The sequence below is a fragment of the Myotis daubentonii genome, chromosome 4, assembly GCF_963259705.1.
Source record: "Myotis daubentonii chromosome 4, mMyoDau2.1, whole genome shotgun sequence".
Lineage (NCBI taxonomy): Eukaryota > Metazoa > Chordata > Mammalia > Chiroptera > Vespertilionidae > Myotis > Myotis daubentonii.
The window spans coordinates 4,160,306-4,177,603 of record NC_081843.1 but is presented as its reverse complement, the minus strand read 5'-3'; the positions used below and the strand labels follow the sequence as shown (position 1 = coordinate 4,177,603).

Genomic DNA, 17,298 nt, shown 5'->3' with positions numbered 1-17,298 from the left:
AAACACCAAACCAAGAACTCCAATAAAGACAAAGTTTTAAGAAATTGCCTGGAGATATAAGTGCTCACTTCTTGTCTGTTATTGAATCATAACCACCCACCAATACTAAGTGGGTAGAAATGATCCAACCGTCCACAAAAGTTTTCCCAAAAGTTTACTTTCTTCATTAGATTCCACATATAGTACTTGTCTTTCTCTGACTGGTTTATTTCACTTAGCATAACAAACAAAATAGAAACTGACTCAGATACAGAGAACAGACTGACTGCTGTTGCGGGGGAGGGGTACTAGGCGAAAAAGGTGAAGGGATTAAGAAAAAAAATACCTCATAGACACAGGCAACAGTGTGGTGATTATCAAAGGGAAAGGAGGTGGGACAGGTAGAAGAGGAAAATGGGGGGATAAATGATGATGGGAGGAGACTTGACTTGGGGTGATGAACACACAATACAACATAGAGATGATGTATTACAGAACTGTACACCCCAAACCTATAATTTATTAACCAATGTCACCCCAATAAATTCAATTAAAAATTTTTAAACATTTGCCTGAAAGACCCCACATTTTCCACAGAGCTCTATGTCACAAGAAAGTAGAGTTACCTTCAATCGGTTTTCCTTTTCCCACACAACAGACTGAAGGATGGTAAGATAATTCACAATGAAGACAAATAAGATTACTAAAGGGGCAAAAACACTAAATAGGACATAGAAGTAATCATGATCATATCTTGGGTATGGAAATCTCTGAACAAATACATGAACATTTGTGAACAACTGTTGTGCGGTCTTGTGGTTATGATATTTCATGATGGCCTTATCCAAGGCATGCTGCATAAGCAGGAATCCTTCAGAGATGTACCCTAAATAAGAAAACAAGGGTTACTAAGTAAAACAGAACAATAAATAGCTAAACTGAACAAAGAAAACGGCAATAAAACTATGTCAAAGATAAATAACAAAGTTAATGCTGTGATGAGGTCTTTGCCAGTCTAAATTTTACAAAGCCCTATTTAGTAGGCACTAAATTTCACTTTGGAAAAATGAAAAAAGTTCTGGAGATGTATGGAGGTGATGGTTGCACAATAATGTCAATGTACTTAATGCCACAGATCTGTATACTTAAAGGTGGTTTAAATTTTATTATGTATACTTTACCACAATAAAAAATAGTTTTAAAAAAATTTACACACAGCTATCATGGTGCCCCCATACAGACACATAATACTTTTTTTTGAAAGATCCTAATTCCCAGCTTCCCATAAGCAAAATATTGTGAGTAATTATAGAACTGCTTTCTTCAATTTCAATCAACTGAATGAGCACTAGATAAATTACTTGATAGGGAAAGACTTTGATTCTGTACCTTCACATTTGAATGAAAGTCAGGCTGAGTGAGATATATGAACTGATGTCCACTAAGGCAATGCTACTCAGTGAGCCTTAGATCTGTCACAGTATGCAAATACTCTCTTACCAGTAGACGAATTTACTACAGAAATTAAGAGCAAACACTTAAAAACTTTTATAGAAATTTGGCATTTCCATGACATCTAAAAACTGGTCTTTCTATTAATCTATATAAGTCCTTTGTAGGCTTTAAATATAAATCATGTATCATATTTTCTCCCCTGTGAATGAGGCCTTTTAATTTTTTAACAGTCTTTTAAATGATCATAAGTACTTAATTTTAATGAAGTTCAATTTATCATTTTTTCTTTTATAGTAAACTAGAGGCCCAGCACATGAATTCAAGAATGGGTGGGAGGAGAGGACTCCTGGCGAAAGTTAAAGTCAAGGCTCTGGGAAGGATAATTGGCCAGAACTCTGAGCCCTGAGGATCAGAGGGAGCCCACACAGCACTGGCTTGGGCCAGGTCCCATGGGATGGGCGCAGGGGAAAGAAGGTACGCAGAACTGCTGGTTGGCAGGGAATTCTAGATCTGGGTCCACAATCAGGAAAGGCTGAGGAGGGCTGGCAGGAGAAGAGCGTGCAGAGCCGCAGCCTTTGCCCCCTTGCAGGGGATTCTTGATCTGGGTCCACAGTCAGTAAGGGCTAAAGAGTGCCAGCAGGAAAGGAGTGCGTGGAGGGGCAGCCTCTCCGGCCTCTGTGGCTTGTGCCTTTCTTCATAGAGCCTAGTTCAGTGATGGTGAACCTTTTGAGCTCAGCGTGTCAGCATTTTGAAAAACCCTAACTTAACTCTGGTGCCGTGTCACATATAGAAATTTTTTGATATTTGCAACCATAGTCAAAAAAAGACATATTTTTGATATTTACTTTATATATTTAAATGCCATTTAACAAAGAAAAATCAACCAAAAAAAATGAGTTCATGTGTCACCTCTGACATGCGTGTCATAAGTTCGCCATCATTGGCCTAGTTCATAGGACCTTTTGGATACAGACACTTACCTATGGCTGGAGTGTGGGAGAAGTTTCAGAATTGTGGAATCTGGGGAGAGAGGGGGATCCAGGAGAAGTGGCAGCGAGTTTGGTGCTGAGTCATGCCTGAGCCTGGGACCTGGGTAGCCATTTTGCCCTGAAGAGATAGCCCCTCCCTCCAGTATCCAGGCAACTAATACAACCACACCCAGATTCCACCTTGAATGGTAAAAGGATTAAAAACAAAAACAACAAAGAAAACAACTAAATAGTCCCTGAGAGCACAAAGGTGCTGGACTAAAGAGGGACTCTCAGTCCCAGCAATCAGAACCTGAGAAACACTACAGTACAGAAGACTGGGATTTTAAGCCAGCCAAAAGAACACTTCACTTTTTCATTTTTATTTTATTTTTTATTTTTATTTTTTTAAATTAGTTCTCTCTTTTTTTTCTTTGTTTTTCCTGTTTTTGTTTGTTGCTCTATTTTCTATTTCTTTTCACATTATTTTTCCATCCCTCTATTTTATTTCATTTGTATTTGCTGTTTTTATACCATTTTTGAAATCAAATTTTTTGTAAATTTATTATTATTTTTTCTCGTTCTCTTTCCTCTTACCCACCCATCCCCTTTCTACTTCCTCCATACTGAACTGAGATCTTCTCCATATTCATCCAATTCTTAACCTTATATTCTATATATCAGCTCAGCATCTACAGATTCTGCCCCCACCCTCTTTGCTGGGGGTTTGGTGTTTGTATTTTTTAAATTTTTTTTTATGTTTTTATCATTATTACTATTATTTTTGTTGTTTTGTTTGTGTACCTATTGGTTTGTGGTGTTTCCCCCTATATCTATCTATATCTATCTATCTATCTATCTAGTCTCCTTTTTCTTCCTTTTTCTTTTTTCTCATCTTTTTCACTCTCTTTGCTTTCATTTATGCTCTCTTTTCTCGCCCCTAATTCTCTTTTCTCAGGTGGTCACTTATAGTGGGGTTATTATTGCTGTGAGTACATTTGTGTTTTGGTCCCTTTGTGTTATGTCTTGTCAAGGAGAATTTTATCCTGTCTGGCCAGGTGCTAGAGAGTGAGCCTCATAACCAGACACCTAGAGAGGAAACTCCATCCACAAACAGGTCAATAACACCCCAGACACAACTACAGAGGCAGGAAGAAGGCAGCAATGAAGGAGAGAGCATGAGTCAGTGAGGGAACAAAAGAGGAGTGTGTGGTCATGTGGGATGTGTGTATGTGTATGTGAGTGAGGCACAGATAGATCCCGCAGGACCTTCGGGGTCAGGCTAAACGGGCTCGCCTAACTAGGCAGCCTCTGCTACCATTGTAAGCAGTTCCAGGAGGCCAGCTCATCCTCAGAAGCCTAGTGTTTTTAAGTGGAGAGCTGCTATAACTGGGAGCCAGGCCTTACCCCAACCCAGGGTGCCTTCAGATATCATCTGGGACTCTACAGACACCCCTGCCAGGGACCTGCTACCTCGGCTATGGTCCCACAGTCAACGAGTCTCCAGCAACCCTGGGCACAGGCTCCTGTGAGTTCGGAAGCATGCTCCCCGCTGACTGGCCCAAAGCCTTAGCCCGGGGAACTGCAACCACGCAAGCAGCAGACACGTGAGTGGCCCACTCCTGTCCAAGAAGCAGCAGCCCCGCAAGCAGCCTGCCCCAGGCCTAAGAACAGAAGCCTCAGGTGGCCTGCCCTTGTCCAAGGAGCAGCAGCTGTCAGCTGTGTGAGCAGCCCTCTCCTTCGTCCAAGGAGCAGCAACCACGTGAGCACCCTGCCACATCTGAGGAGCAGCAGTCCCACGCAGCCTGCCCCCGTCCGAGGAGCAGCAGCTGCACACAGCCCACACCCTCCTCCTGTCTGAGGAGCAGTAGGTGTGCGAGAAACCTGCCCCCATCCAAGGAGCAGCAGCTGCAAGAGAAGCCTGCCCTCATACGAGGAGCAGCAGCGGTGTGAGCAGCCACTACCCATAAGAGGAGCAGCATTGCCATGAGCAGCCTGCCCCAGTCCAAGAAGCAGCAGCCACACGAGCAGACCGCCTATGTCTGAGGAGCAGCATCCCTGTGTAGTCCACACTGGTCCAAGGAGCAGCAGACACACGCACCCTGCACCTGCCTGACGAGCAGCAGCTGGGTGAGTGGCCTGCCCCCATCCGAGGAGCAGAACACATAAGTGCAGCTCGCTCCCACCTGAACAGAAGCAGCCATGCAAGCAGCCCATCCCCCATCCAAGGAGCAGCAGCCACACGAGCAGAAAGCCCCTGTACCAGGAGAAGCAGCTGCACTCTGGCCCAAGGAGGAGCAGCCGCCCAAGCAGCTCACCCCTACCCAGCAGCCACACAAGCAGACAGACTGACCACATCTGAGGAGCAGCAGCCCTGCACTTCCCACACTGGTCCAAGGAGCAGCAGCCACACACAGTCTGCACCTGTCCAACGGGCAGCAGCTGGTTGAGCATCCCACCCCCATCAGAGGAACAGCAGCCGCACGTGCAGCTCACTCCCGCCCAAAGAGCAGCAGCCACACAAGCAGCCTGTCCCCCATCTGAGGAGCAGCCCATACCCGTATGAGAAGCAGTAGCCCTGTAATCAACCTGCCCCTTTCCAAAGAGTGGGGGCCTCACCAGCAACCTGCCCATCTGAGGAACAGCAGCAGCGTGCAGCCAGCCCAGATCCAAGAAGCAGCAGTCATGTGAGCAGTCCTTGCCCATCCGAGGAGCAGAAGCCATGTGAACAGCCTGCTCCTGTCCAAGGAGCAGCAGCCACGCTCAGACCACTCCCACCTGAAGAGCAGCAGCCCCATGATCAGCACCCACCCTCGTCCAAGGAACAGCAGCTGTGCAAGCAGCCTCACCTACCAGCCAAAGGAGACACCAATGCTGTGAATAGCACCAACCAGAGGAGCTGCTGCCAGCTGAGGAGCAGCCACTACCGTGACAACTGGAGGAGCAACTGAAGCCCCAGGAACCACTGCCACCCAAGGAGCAGCGCCCCCATGACTTGACATCTGGATCAGTCGGCAAGACCAAAAAAGGGTAGACAAAAAAACCCTCAAAGGACAGAAAAGGAGGAATCACCAGAAAAGCAGTGAAGTGAAACAGAGGAGCAATATGTCAGAAAAAAGAATTCAGAATAAGGATCCTAGAGTGCATAAACCAGATGGAGGAAAAAATAAACAACTTATGTAAGAATCAAGAAAAAATGGATAGGAGAAACCAAGATGGTGGCATAGGTAAACACAGGAGATTGCTGCCTCACACAACCACTTCAAAAATACAACTAAAAGACAGAACGGACATCACGCAGAACCACAGGAAGGCTGGCTGAGGGGAAATTCTACAACTAGAAGGAAAGAGAAAGGCATACCAAGACTCAGAGGAGGTGCAGTGTGGAAAATACAAAGGTGCGGAGGTGCATGTGGAGCGGGCTGGCGGCTGAGGGCGCGGTTGTCTGTTTCAATTTGGGAGGGAGTCTCAGACTCTGAGCTCCAGATCCGGGCGAGTCTCTGGGGACCCAGACGCAAACGGGAGAAGCGCGACTGTCTGGCATCGGTCAGAACTCGAGGGCAGCTTTCTCTCTGAGGTTTGCAGCGGTTGCTGGGACTCTGAGAGGCAGAGCCTCTGGGGATGGGACTGAGAGCAGCCATAACTGCTCACTCCTCCCGCCCTGTTGATCCCCTGGGACACGCCCTGCCCAAGCCTTGCACGGAGGCATTTTCTGGTTAGCCTCAGGCAGAGGCTAGATTAGCACAGCCCTAGAGATCCAGGACAGAAGTTCTCCCACTGCAGACACAGCTGATTCTCACAGCCAATTGGCCTGGAGGTCAAATCCCACCCAGTGTTACCTACAACAATCAAAGCTTAGCTACAACAAGTCTGTGCACAAAGACCACAAGGGGGTGCACCAAGAGTGTCTACCTCAGGTAATTGGGACACTTGGCACAGAAAGCCACTCTATCAACACAGCGAAGCATAAAAAATGCTGAGACAAAGAAACAGGACACAAATGACAGAAATGGAGGAAAGCAGGCTGTTGGATATAGAATTCAAAACCACACTTTTGAGGTCTTTCAAGAGTCTTCTAGAGACTGCCGATAAACTTAATGAGATGTACAAGAAATCTAATGAGACCCTCCATGTTGTGATAAATGACCAACTAGAAATTAAGCATACACTGAATGAAATAAAGAATATTATACAGACTCCCAACAGCAGACCAGAGGATCGCAAGATTCAAGTCAACGATTTGAAATGCGAAGAAGCAAAAATCACCCAACCAGAAAAGCAAAATGAAAAAGGAATCCGAAAATATAAAGATAGTGTAAGGAGCCTCTGGGACAGCTTCAAGCGTACCAACATCCGAATTATAGGGGTGCCAGAAGATGAGAGAGAGCAAGATATTGAAAACCTATTTGAAGAAATAATGACAGAAAACTTCCCCTACCTGGTGAAAGAAATAGACTTACAAGTCCAGGAAGTGCAGAGAACCCCAAACAAAAGGAATCCAAAGAGGACCACACCAAGACACATCATAATTAAAATGCCAAGAGAAAAAGACAAAGAGAGAATCTTAAAAGCAGCAAGAGAAAGAAAGTCAGTTACCTACAAGGGAGTACCCATACGACTGTCAGCTGATTTCTCAACAGAAACTTTGCAGGCCAGAAGGGAGTGGCAAGAAATATTCAAAGTGATGAATACCAAGAACCTACAACCAAGATTACTTTATCCAGCAAAACTATCATTCAGAATTGAAGGTCAGATAAAGAGCTTCACAGATAAGAAAAAGCTAAAGGAGTTCATCACCACCAAACCAGTATTATATGAAATGCTAAAAGGTATCCTTTAAGAAGAGGAAGAAGAAAAAGGTAAAGATACAAATTATGAACAACAAATACGCATCTATCAACAAGTGAATCTAAAAATCAAGTGAACAAATACTCTGATGAACAGAATAAAGTGGTGATTATAATAGAATCAGGGGCATAGAAAGGGAATGGACTGACTATTCTTGTGGGGGAAAGGGGTGTGGGAGATGCGGGAAGAGACTGGACAAAAATCGTGCACCTATGGATAAGGACAGTGGGTGGGGAGTGGGGGCGGAGGGTGGAGTGGGAACTGGGAGGAGGGGAGTTATGGGGGGGAAAAAGAGGAACAAATGTAATAATCTGAACAATAAAGATTTAATTACAAATAAAAAGATAGCTCATCTTTTGTTTAGGTGTTTTAAAATTTTCTCTCGGGTATATTTTGTTACTTTTGGTGTAGATTTATAATTCATTCTTGTATACTGGCTTTGTATATTGGGATTTTACTAAATTAACCCATTACTTTTTTGTGGATTTCTTTAGAATTATCTTCACATGTGATTCTATCAACTGCCAAAAAAAAAAAAATCACTCTTTTGTTTCCAAAATATACACTTTAATGTTCTTTTCCTGGTACAGGCTAGGACTTTAATGATATGCTGAATAGAATTGATGACAGCAAACATCTGTGCTTTAATTCTGACATTAAGTGGAAATGTTGACATGTTGAGTATTTTACCATTACTAGTAAGCTACATGGGTCTCACATGTGCTTTTACCAGACTGAGAAAATTCACTTTGTTACTTTGGTTTGCGGGGTTTTAAAAATGTACTTTTTACTTTGGGAAAAAAATAGTGTTATTAGTACAGCAAAGCTGCAAAGGTTGTAGGGAGAGTTATATGCACCATGCATTTTGTTTGTTTGTTTGTTTGTTAATCCTCATGGAAGAATATTTTTTCCACTGATTTTTTTAGAGAGGGAAGGAGAGAGAGAGAGAGAAACATGATGCGAGAAAGACCACCAGGCAAGCATTGATGGGCTGCCTCCCACACGCATGGTTGGGTGGAACCTACAGGCAAATATGTGCACTTGATGGGGAATCCAGCCAGCGGCCCTTAGTTTTCAGATTGACACTCTAACCACTGAGTACACAGGCCAAGGCTGTACCATGCAGTCTTTCTAGGGGTTTATTATCACCTTGAGCAGGCCATAGTACATAAAGCAGATCTACCATATCAATGGTGTTAAAACTTTATAAGGGGAGTGGTTAGGTGGAAAAAAAGTCTAAAAAGTTTCCCTAGAGGAGCAACAATGAAAAAATGATTAAGGAATATTGCTGTATACACTGTACTGAGCTTTCCTAATATTACATCTGACATTACCATGGTACATTGTCAAAACTAAGAAATTAACATTGGCACAATGCAATTTCTAATTTATACAAATTTATTTGGATTTCACCATTTTTTCCCTGTGATTTTTTTCTGTTCCAGACACCATCCAGGATACCATATTAATATCAGTTATGATGCCATAGTCTCCTCTGAGCAGAGGCAGTTTATCATTCCTTCAGTGATTTTCATGGACTTAATAGTTTTAAAGAATACTTGTCAGGTACTTCGGAGAATGCTCCACAATTTGGGTTTGTCTGATGTTTTTTCATTAATAGAGTAGAGTTATAAGCTTCAGGGTAAAATACCACAGAAGTGAAGTGCCTTCTTCATCAAATTATATCAGGGAATATTTGATATCTACATGACATCACTAGTGATGTTAAACTTCATCATTTGGTTAAAGTGGTGTTTGCTACTTTTCTTTATTACTAAGTTATGGTTTTCTAATTTCCACAATCTATTCTTTGGAAACAAGTCATTAAGTGTGGCCCACACTCAATATAAGGGTAAGTAAGGTTCATCTCCTGGAGGTGAGAGTATCTACATATATTATTTGGAATTCTTCCAAGGAATATTTGTGCATTCCTACTCATTTATTTATTTAATCATTCCATTATATAAATACTAGAGGCCTGGTGCATGATATTTCATGCACAGGTAGGGTCCCTAGGCCTGGCTGGTGATCAATGAGCTAACTGGCAGGGCGATCAGGGGGCCCCCACTAAGCACCTGCCTTGGTTGGCCTGGTGCCACCCACTCACCAGCCCTGCCCCCCCCCATCACCACCAGTCGCTTCCCTCTGCAGGGCGACCAGTGGGGCGATCGGGGGCCCCCACCGGCACCCACCTTGGAGGTGACCGGCGGGGTGATCGGGGGGGCCCCCGTTGGCACACGCCTTGGCTGGCCTGGGACCTACGGGCTGGGGGCAGCTCCTGCATTGGGCGTCTGCCCCCTGGTTGTCAGTGCATGTCATAGCAACTGGTCGTTCTACTGGTCATTTCGCTGTTCAGTCGATTTGCATATTAGGCTTTCATTATTTAGGATGAAATCATTGAGATTCATTTTGCTCTTTGGGTTATAATCAGTTGGTTTTCTGAGATAGAATAAACACAAACTTTAAGGTGTTCATACATTTTTTTAAAATATGGTTTTCTTGATTTGAGAGAGAGAGGAAGGGAGAGGGATAGAGAAATAGAAAAATCGATGAGAGAGAACACCCATCAGCTGCCTCCTGCGCACAGCCTAGTGGGGATTGTGCCTGCAACCTGGGCATGTACCTTGACCAGAAATCAAACTGGTGACCTCTTGATTCATGGGTCAACACTCAACCACTGAGCCACACTGGCCAGGCAAGGTGCTCATGTATTGATTTGACACTTATATAATGTAAAATAATTACCACCACGCATTAGCTAAAACCTCCATTAGTCACATAACTGACATTCCTTTTTTCTGGTGAGAACATCTAAGATCTACCCTATTAGGATCTTTCAAGTATTTAACGCACTGCTATTGGGTATAATTACCATGCTGTATATTAGGTCCCCAGACTTTGTTAATCTGATATTGAAAACTTGTACCCTTTGACCAATAGTTCCCAATTTTCTCCACAACTTAGTAACCACCACTTCATGTTTCTGAATTCGGCTTTTATAGATACCACATATAAGTGATATCATGCAGTATTTGTCTTTCTCTGTCTCAATTTACGTAGCATAATGCCCTCAAGGTTTATCCAACTTGTTGTCTTGGACTTTGATGACACAAACGTTAGATCCCACAGGTCCCTGAGATTCTGTTCCACTTTTTTTCAGTGTACTTTTACTATGTGGTTCAGACTGTGATAAATCCTATTGTTCTGTCTTCCAAGAAGTGCTTCTTTCATCTGTCACTTCATTCTGATTTTGAGCCCACACACTGAGCTTTTTATCTCAGATATCATATTTTATATTTATTTTTCATAAAATTTTTCCTTTTACTTTTTAAATTAAATTTATTGGGTGACTATGGTTAATAAGGTTATATAGGTTTTAAGTATACATTTCTTTGATACATCATCTGTATATTGCATTGTGTGCCCACTACCCAAAGTCAAATCTTATTCCATCACCATATATTGAACACCCTTTATCCTTTACTACCCCACACCCTTTCCCTCTGGTAACCACCATAGTGTTGTCTGTGTTTAAGAGTTTTTATGTATTTTTCTTATTTATTCATTTGTTGCTTTCAGTTTTATATCCCACATATAAGTGAAATATGGTTCAGTTTGACTTATTTCACATACCATGATTTTTCAACATCCATCCATGTTGTTGCAAATGTCAGTATTTCATCTTTCTTATGGCTGAGTAGTATTTCTGATATGAAGATATTGAAGCACTTCATTATAGATTCACACAAGTAGAAGTCTAGACTCCTCACTTGCCTTTTGCTGCCCTGGCAGGGGATGAGTTCAGTGTTTCCTGCCGTGTTGGCTAAAGAAGAGTGGTTTTAAGTTTTGTCTTGCTGACTGCCCCTTTCCTGGCTCTATGCAGACTTTTACTGGGGTTTTTGTCTGAACCTGTTGACACTTCTGGATTGCTAGATTCTTCAGTGTCAAATCTGGGATATATGAGGCAGAAAGAAAACCAGGGAATTTATCACCATCATGTCCCTTGGGTCTAGACATCACAGTTGGTTTGGCTGCTTCGCCTGTCTTGTAGAGTCTCCTGTGAATGTTTTATATGTACTGTACAAGGTTTATATTGTATTTAGTGACAGGAATAGGGAAATGTAAGACTATAGTTATCTTCCCAGAAATGCAAGTCAGTAACCACTTGATATTGCCTCAGAGCTCTTGAATATGCTCATTTTTTAATTATTATTTTTATTTCATTTCACCTTTTTGCTCACTGATTTGCTCCTTGGCCATTTTGTCTCCTGATGGGCCATAAAATACATTATTCACCTTTTTTACTAGCTTTTTCTTTTTTTCAGTTCTAGCATTTCTTGTAGTTTCCGTCTGTGTTGATATTGCCCATCTGAACTTGTATTCTGTCAACATTCTCCATTAGAGATTTTAACATACACGTCATAGTTACTTTAAATTCCAATAGTTCCAAACTCTGTCATATCTGGGCCTGGGTCTGATGATAGCTTTATCTTTTCAGATTATGTTTTTCTGGCTGGCCATTTTTATATGCCCCATAATGTATTTTGTTGAGTCAGATGTGGGATAACACAGATTTGGAAGTAAACCTTTTTCACATTTAGAGATGAACATGCCTTTCCCATGCCAGTCCTGTTGTGCAGGAGTGTATGTTCGTCTCGCCTGGAGTGGGGCTCAGGGTGCAATCCGCTGTGTCAGCAGGCAGGCTCCAAGTTCCTCCAGTGCTACCACCTATCCAGGGCTGGGGCCAACGTGAGGGAGGGTTTGCCAGCTCTGTCCCTCTTTGTATACTGCGCACCTTACTAGGTGTTCAAATCTCTAACTATTATTATGAATTTTTCTACTTCTTTTTTTATTAAATTTATTTGGGTGACATTGGGTAATAAGAGTATATAGATTTCAAGTATACATTTCTATGATACCTCATCTCAATACTAGATTGTGTGCCCACCACTCAACATCAAATCTTCCTCCAAATCTTCGCTTCATCTCTGATTTTCTGCAGTTTTACTCTGATGTGCATAAACATGATTTTTTTTGTACTTAACCTCAGAAAGGTTTGTGGATCCTCTTAATCTGTACATTTATAATTTTCATCAAATTTTAAAACTATCCAACAGTCTTCTAAATATATTTTGTGGCCTTTTCTGTCTCCTTTTTATATGATATGTCAGATGCAAATATCTAACAATAAGTATTGTCTCACAGGTCACTAATGCTTGTCCATTTTTTAAACTTTTAAATTAACAATTTAAAGTGTATAATTCTGTGGCAGTTTGCATATTCGCAAGGTCATGTAACACCCACCTTTATCTTGACCTAAAACATTGAGATTACTCAAAGCACCACCACACCCATTGAGCGGTTAACCACTCCTCCTCCCATCAATCCTGGCAGCCACCAATCAATCTGCTTTCTGTTTCTAGATTTATCTATTATGGGTATTTCATATAAATGGAATCATGATATATGACCTTTGTGCCTGGCCTCTTTCAGTTAGCATACTATTTTCAAGGTTCATCCATGCTGTGGCTTGTATCAGTACTACATTTCTTTATATGACTGAATAATGCCAATATTTTTCTTTTTCTTTTTTAAATATATTTTGTTGATTTTTTTACAGAGAGGAAGGGAGAGAGATAGAGAGTTAGAAACATCGATGGGAGAGAAACATCGATCAGCCGCCTCCTGCACATCTCCTACTGGGGATGTGCCCGCAACCCAGGTACATGCCCTTGACCGGAATCAAACCTGGGACCTTTCAGTCCGCAGGCCAACGCTCTATCCACTGAGCCAAACCGGTTTCGGCAATGCCAATATTTTTCTTTCTCTGCTTTAGTCTGGACCAGCCGTGGGCAAACCACAGCCCGCAGGCCGGATCTGGCCTGTTTGAAATGAATAAAACTATTGGAAAAAAGAAGACCGTACCCTTTTATGTAATGATGTTTATTTTGAATTTATATTAGTTCACACAAACATTCCATCCATGCTTTTGTTCCGGCCCTCCGGTCCAGTTTAAGAACCCATTGTGGCCCTCGAGTCAAAAAGTTTGCCCACCCCTGGTCTGGACAATGCATATTGTGTGTCTTCACATTTTTTCTATTTGTTGTGTTCTATATACTGTTAATCTCATCTAATAAAGTATATTTTTATATTACAACTACCATCTGTTTTAGTTTTAGTGTCTGCATTTCTCCCCCGAAATCCCTAATCTCTTCACCCACTGTGGCCATTCTTTGTTGTAAACAGCTCGTCACATTCATAAAGTGTCTTAAAAGTCCTTGTCTGCTAATTCCAATATATGGTTTATCTATGCACCTACTTATGTTCACTTTTTCTTTTGATTTTGGGAACATTTTCCTGCTTCTTTGCATATCTTGTAATTTTGGATTTTATGCCAGACATGATTAAAGGAACACTGGACATGAAAATGTAATTTTTGTTTTGTTTTGTTTAAGATGCCAGCTCCTTCCTTTGTAATAGAATTAGAGAAAAAAATCTGAGCTTTTATTTAATATATTTTTATTGATTTCAAAGAGAAAGGGAGAGGGAAAGACAGAGACACCAATGATGAGAGAGAATAATTGATCAGCTGCCTTTTGCACACCCCCTACTGGGGATCAAAGCTGAAATCCAGGCATGTGCCCTTGACTAGAATAGAACCAGGAACCTTTCAGTCCATAGTCTGATGCTCTATCTACTCAGCCAAACCAGCTAGGGCAAGCTGAGCCTTTATATTCCATGAGTTTAGTTGAGCCGAACCTGGGCCTCACCTTATTTTAAATTCAGGTCACCTGTGATTTCAAATGGCATCCTTTATCCCTCTGCCCAACTTCCCACCTACTGTGCCATTGATAATGGTCATCTATCTATTACTTTGTTAGGCTCAGAAGTAGGACAGGATTGAGTACAGTTGCAGAGAGCTTTAGTTTGGCTTGGGATGAAATTCAGCAGGTTCCCACAATATAAACATTATAAAACTTACAAACCTCTGCTTTCTGGACCATCTACATTGCTAGTAACTGAACAAAAAGATGCTCAACTTCAATAGCTATTAGAGAAATGCATATCAAAACTACAAGGATATACCACTTTACATCTGTTAGAACAGCTATTATCAACAAGACAGATAAGTGCTGGAGAGGATGTAAAGAAAAGGAGTCCGCATTCACTGCTGGTATAGCCACTATGGAAAGCAGTCTGGCAGTTCCTCAAAACATTAAGAATAGACTTACCATATGATATAGCAAGCCCTCTTCTGGGTATCTACCTGAAAATTTTGAAAACATTTACCTGCAAAGATATATGTACCTATATGTTCACTGCAGCAGTATTTATTCATGGTGGCCAAGACATGGAAACAACCAAAGTATGCTTCATTAGATGACCAGATAAAGAAGATGTGATATATGTATATGGAATACTACTCAGGCATAATAAAAGATGAAGTACTGCCATTTGTGACAACATGGATGGACCTTGAGAATATCATGCTAAACAAAATAAGTCAGAAAAAGTTAAGAACCATATGATTTCACTCATATGTGGGATATAAAACTAACAACAACAAATGAATAAATAAGAAAAACAAAAAGTCATAGACTCAAACAATGTATAGCAGTTATAATAGAGAAGGGGGGATGGTAGTAAAAGGTAAAGGGGGTCAAATAAATGGTGACAGAAAAAGATCTGACTTTGGGTGGTGGGTACACAATGCAATATACAAACGATGCATCATAGAATTGTACACTTGAAACCTATATAATCTTATTAACCAATGTCACCTAACAAATCTAACAAATTTAATCAAAAAGAAAGAGAAAAAACAAATAAATGTCATTGGTAATTCATTCTCAGTGTAGTTTACAAAAGTGTTGCTCTACAAAGGTTTGAGTATTAAAAACAAAACAAAACCTGGACCTTCACCCACATAGCACTACCTTAAAGAACACTTGGTTTCATTGTGACAAGGTCAACTTCTAAACATAGGTTTCTCATGGATGTTTACATTCTGTCCAAGTATTATTACATGAATTAAATAAAGTGTTTTGCATTGTCTTTGATAGCATATTGAGGAAAGTTTAGTGCACTAGCTCTTGACTCAGACTGCATCTGTTTAACTTTCAACTCGAATCTTTATGACTTATCTAACCCTGAGCACACTTTACATAATCTCTCTGAGACTCAGATACATTACCCCCAAATAATGATGTAATCAAACCTATCTCATAGTTCTTTGGAATCAGAGTAAATATTCAAAAAGTTAGCTATTATTAATTTGAGAAAAAAATAAACTCGTGATAAAAATAAATATTATTTAAATAATAACTGTCTTTTTAAGATTACTGTGTGAACTAGGTTGTTTACAGTAAGGATAAGACTTTATGCGCCCGGCCTCCCCAGCAGTGGAGTGACCAGCCTGGCTGCCTCCACAGCAACTGAGAGACTGGCTACCACCTTCACAGCAGCTGAGTGACTGAACCATCCCACCTCCTTAGCAACAGAGCTGGCCTGCCCCAGCCCCTCTGGACCTGTCCCCTAGACCCAACATCCCCAAACTGGGGCTCCTGGACAACTGAGCCCACCACCTTTGCAAGACATTACCTGATGCCCCCAGACACATGGACTTAGCAACCCCATGCTCCTAACCCAGTGCCACCAGATCAGGCCACCACTACAACCCATGCCTCCAGTCACCTCTGAGCGCACAGACCCACACCCACAAAATGCTCACTTTACTCAAAGCCACAGGCTACTGGACAACTAAAATGGAAAGACACCTCCTTAGTTAAGTTTATTCCTAGGTATCTTAATTTTTTTGTTGCAATGGTAAAGGAGATTGTTTTTGGGTTTTTTGGTTTCTCTTTCTGTAAGTTCATTATTCGTGTATAAAAATGCCATAGATTTCTGGGTGTCAATGTTGTATCCTCCCACATTGTCGAATTCATTTATTAAATCTAGCCGTTTTTTTGAGAGAGTGTTTAGGGTTTTCTATGTAGAGACCATACTGTGCCAATTAAAATACCAACAGCATATTTCATAGAACTAGAACAAATTCTCCAAAAATTTATCCTATCTAATAAAAGAGTAATATGCAAATTAACCATCACTCTGTGACAAAGATGGCGGCACCCATAGTGGCCGGGGTGGGATGCTAGAGGTGTCGCCCTGGCAACACAAGCCCAGCATCCGCACCCCAGCCACGCGAAGGGAGGGGAGGGACTTCTGGCCAGAGGCCTGGGCACGGGATACTGGGCTTGCCTCGCCCCCAGTGACATGAGCCCAGCATCCGCGCCCCAGCTATGTGGAGGGAGGGGAGGGACCTTGGGCCGGAGGCTGGGGCGAGGGATGCTGGCATCGTTGCAGGCCGGGCTGAGGGAACCCCTGAATTTCATGCACCAGGCTTCTAGTATGGAATAAAAAAAGACCCCAAATAGTCACAGCAATCCTGAGAAAGAACAAAGTTGGTGAGATCACAATACCTGATATCAAGTTATACTACAAAGCCATCATAATCAAAATAGCCTGGTACTGGCATAAGCACGGGCATATAGATCAATGGACTAGAACAGAGACCCTAGAAACCAACTCAACCCATTATGCTTAGCCTTTGATAAAGGAGGCAAGAGCATACAATGGAGTAAAGATAGTCTCTTCAATAAATGGTGTTTGGATAATTTTTTATAGAATGTAAAATAATGAAACTAGACCACCAACTTACATGACACCCAATAATAAACTCAAAATGGGTAAAAGATTTAAATTCAAGTCAATAAACCATAAAAATTATGAAGAAAACATAGGCAGCAAAATATTAGACATCTCACACAACCAAATTTTCACTGCTATAACACCTAGGGCAAAAGAAACAAAGGAAAATATAAACAAATGGGACTACATCAAAATAAAAAGCTTGTGCCCAGCAAAAGAAACCAGCATCAAAATGAAAAGGGAACCCACTGTGTGGGAGAATGTATTTGCCAATGATACATCTGATAAAGGGCTAACACCCAAAATATACTCATACAACTCTACAAAAAGAGGACAAACA

General features: G+C 41.7%; 1 protein-coding gene across 1 annotated transcript in view; it reads right to left on the bottom strand.

The window, feature by feature from the left end:
- The window catches only part of LOC132232543 (phospholipid-transporting ATPase ABCA3-like), a 204,655-nt gene that overhangs the window by 130,080 nt on the left and 57,277 nt on the right, over nucleotides 1–17,298 (bottom strand). The window contains exon 6 of the mRNA XM_059691927.1: nucleotides 606–865. Within this exon, the coding sequence (XP_059547910.1) occupies nucleotides 606–865 (260 nt within the window). The remainder of the gene's footprint in view (nucleotides 1–605; nucleotides 866–17,298) is intronic.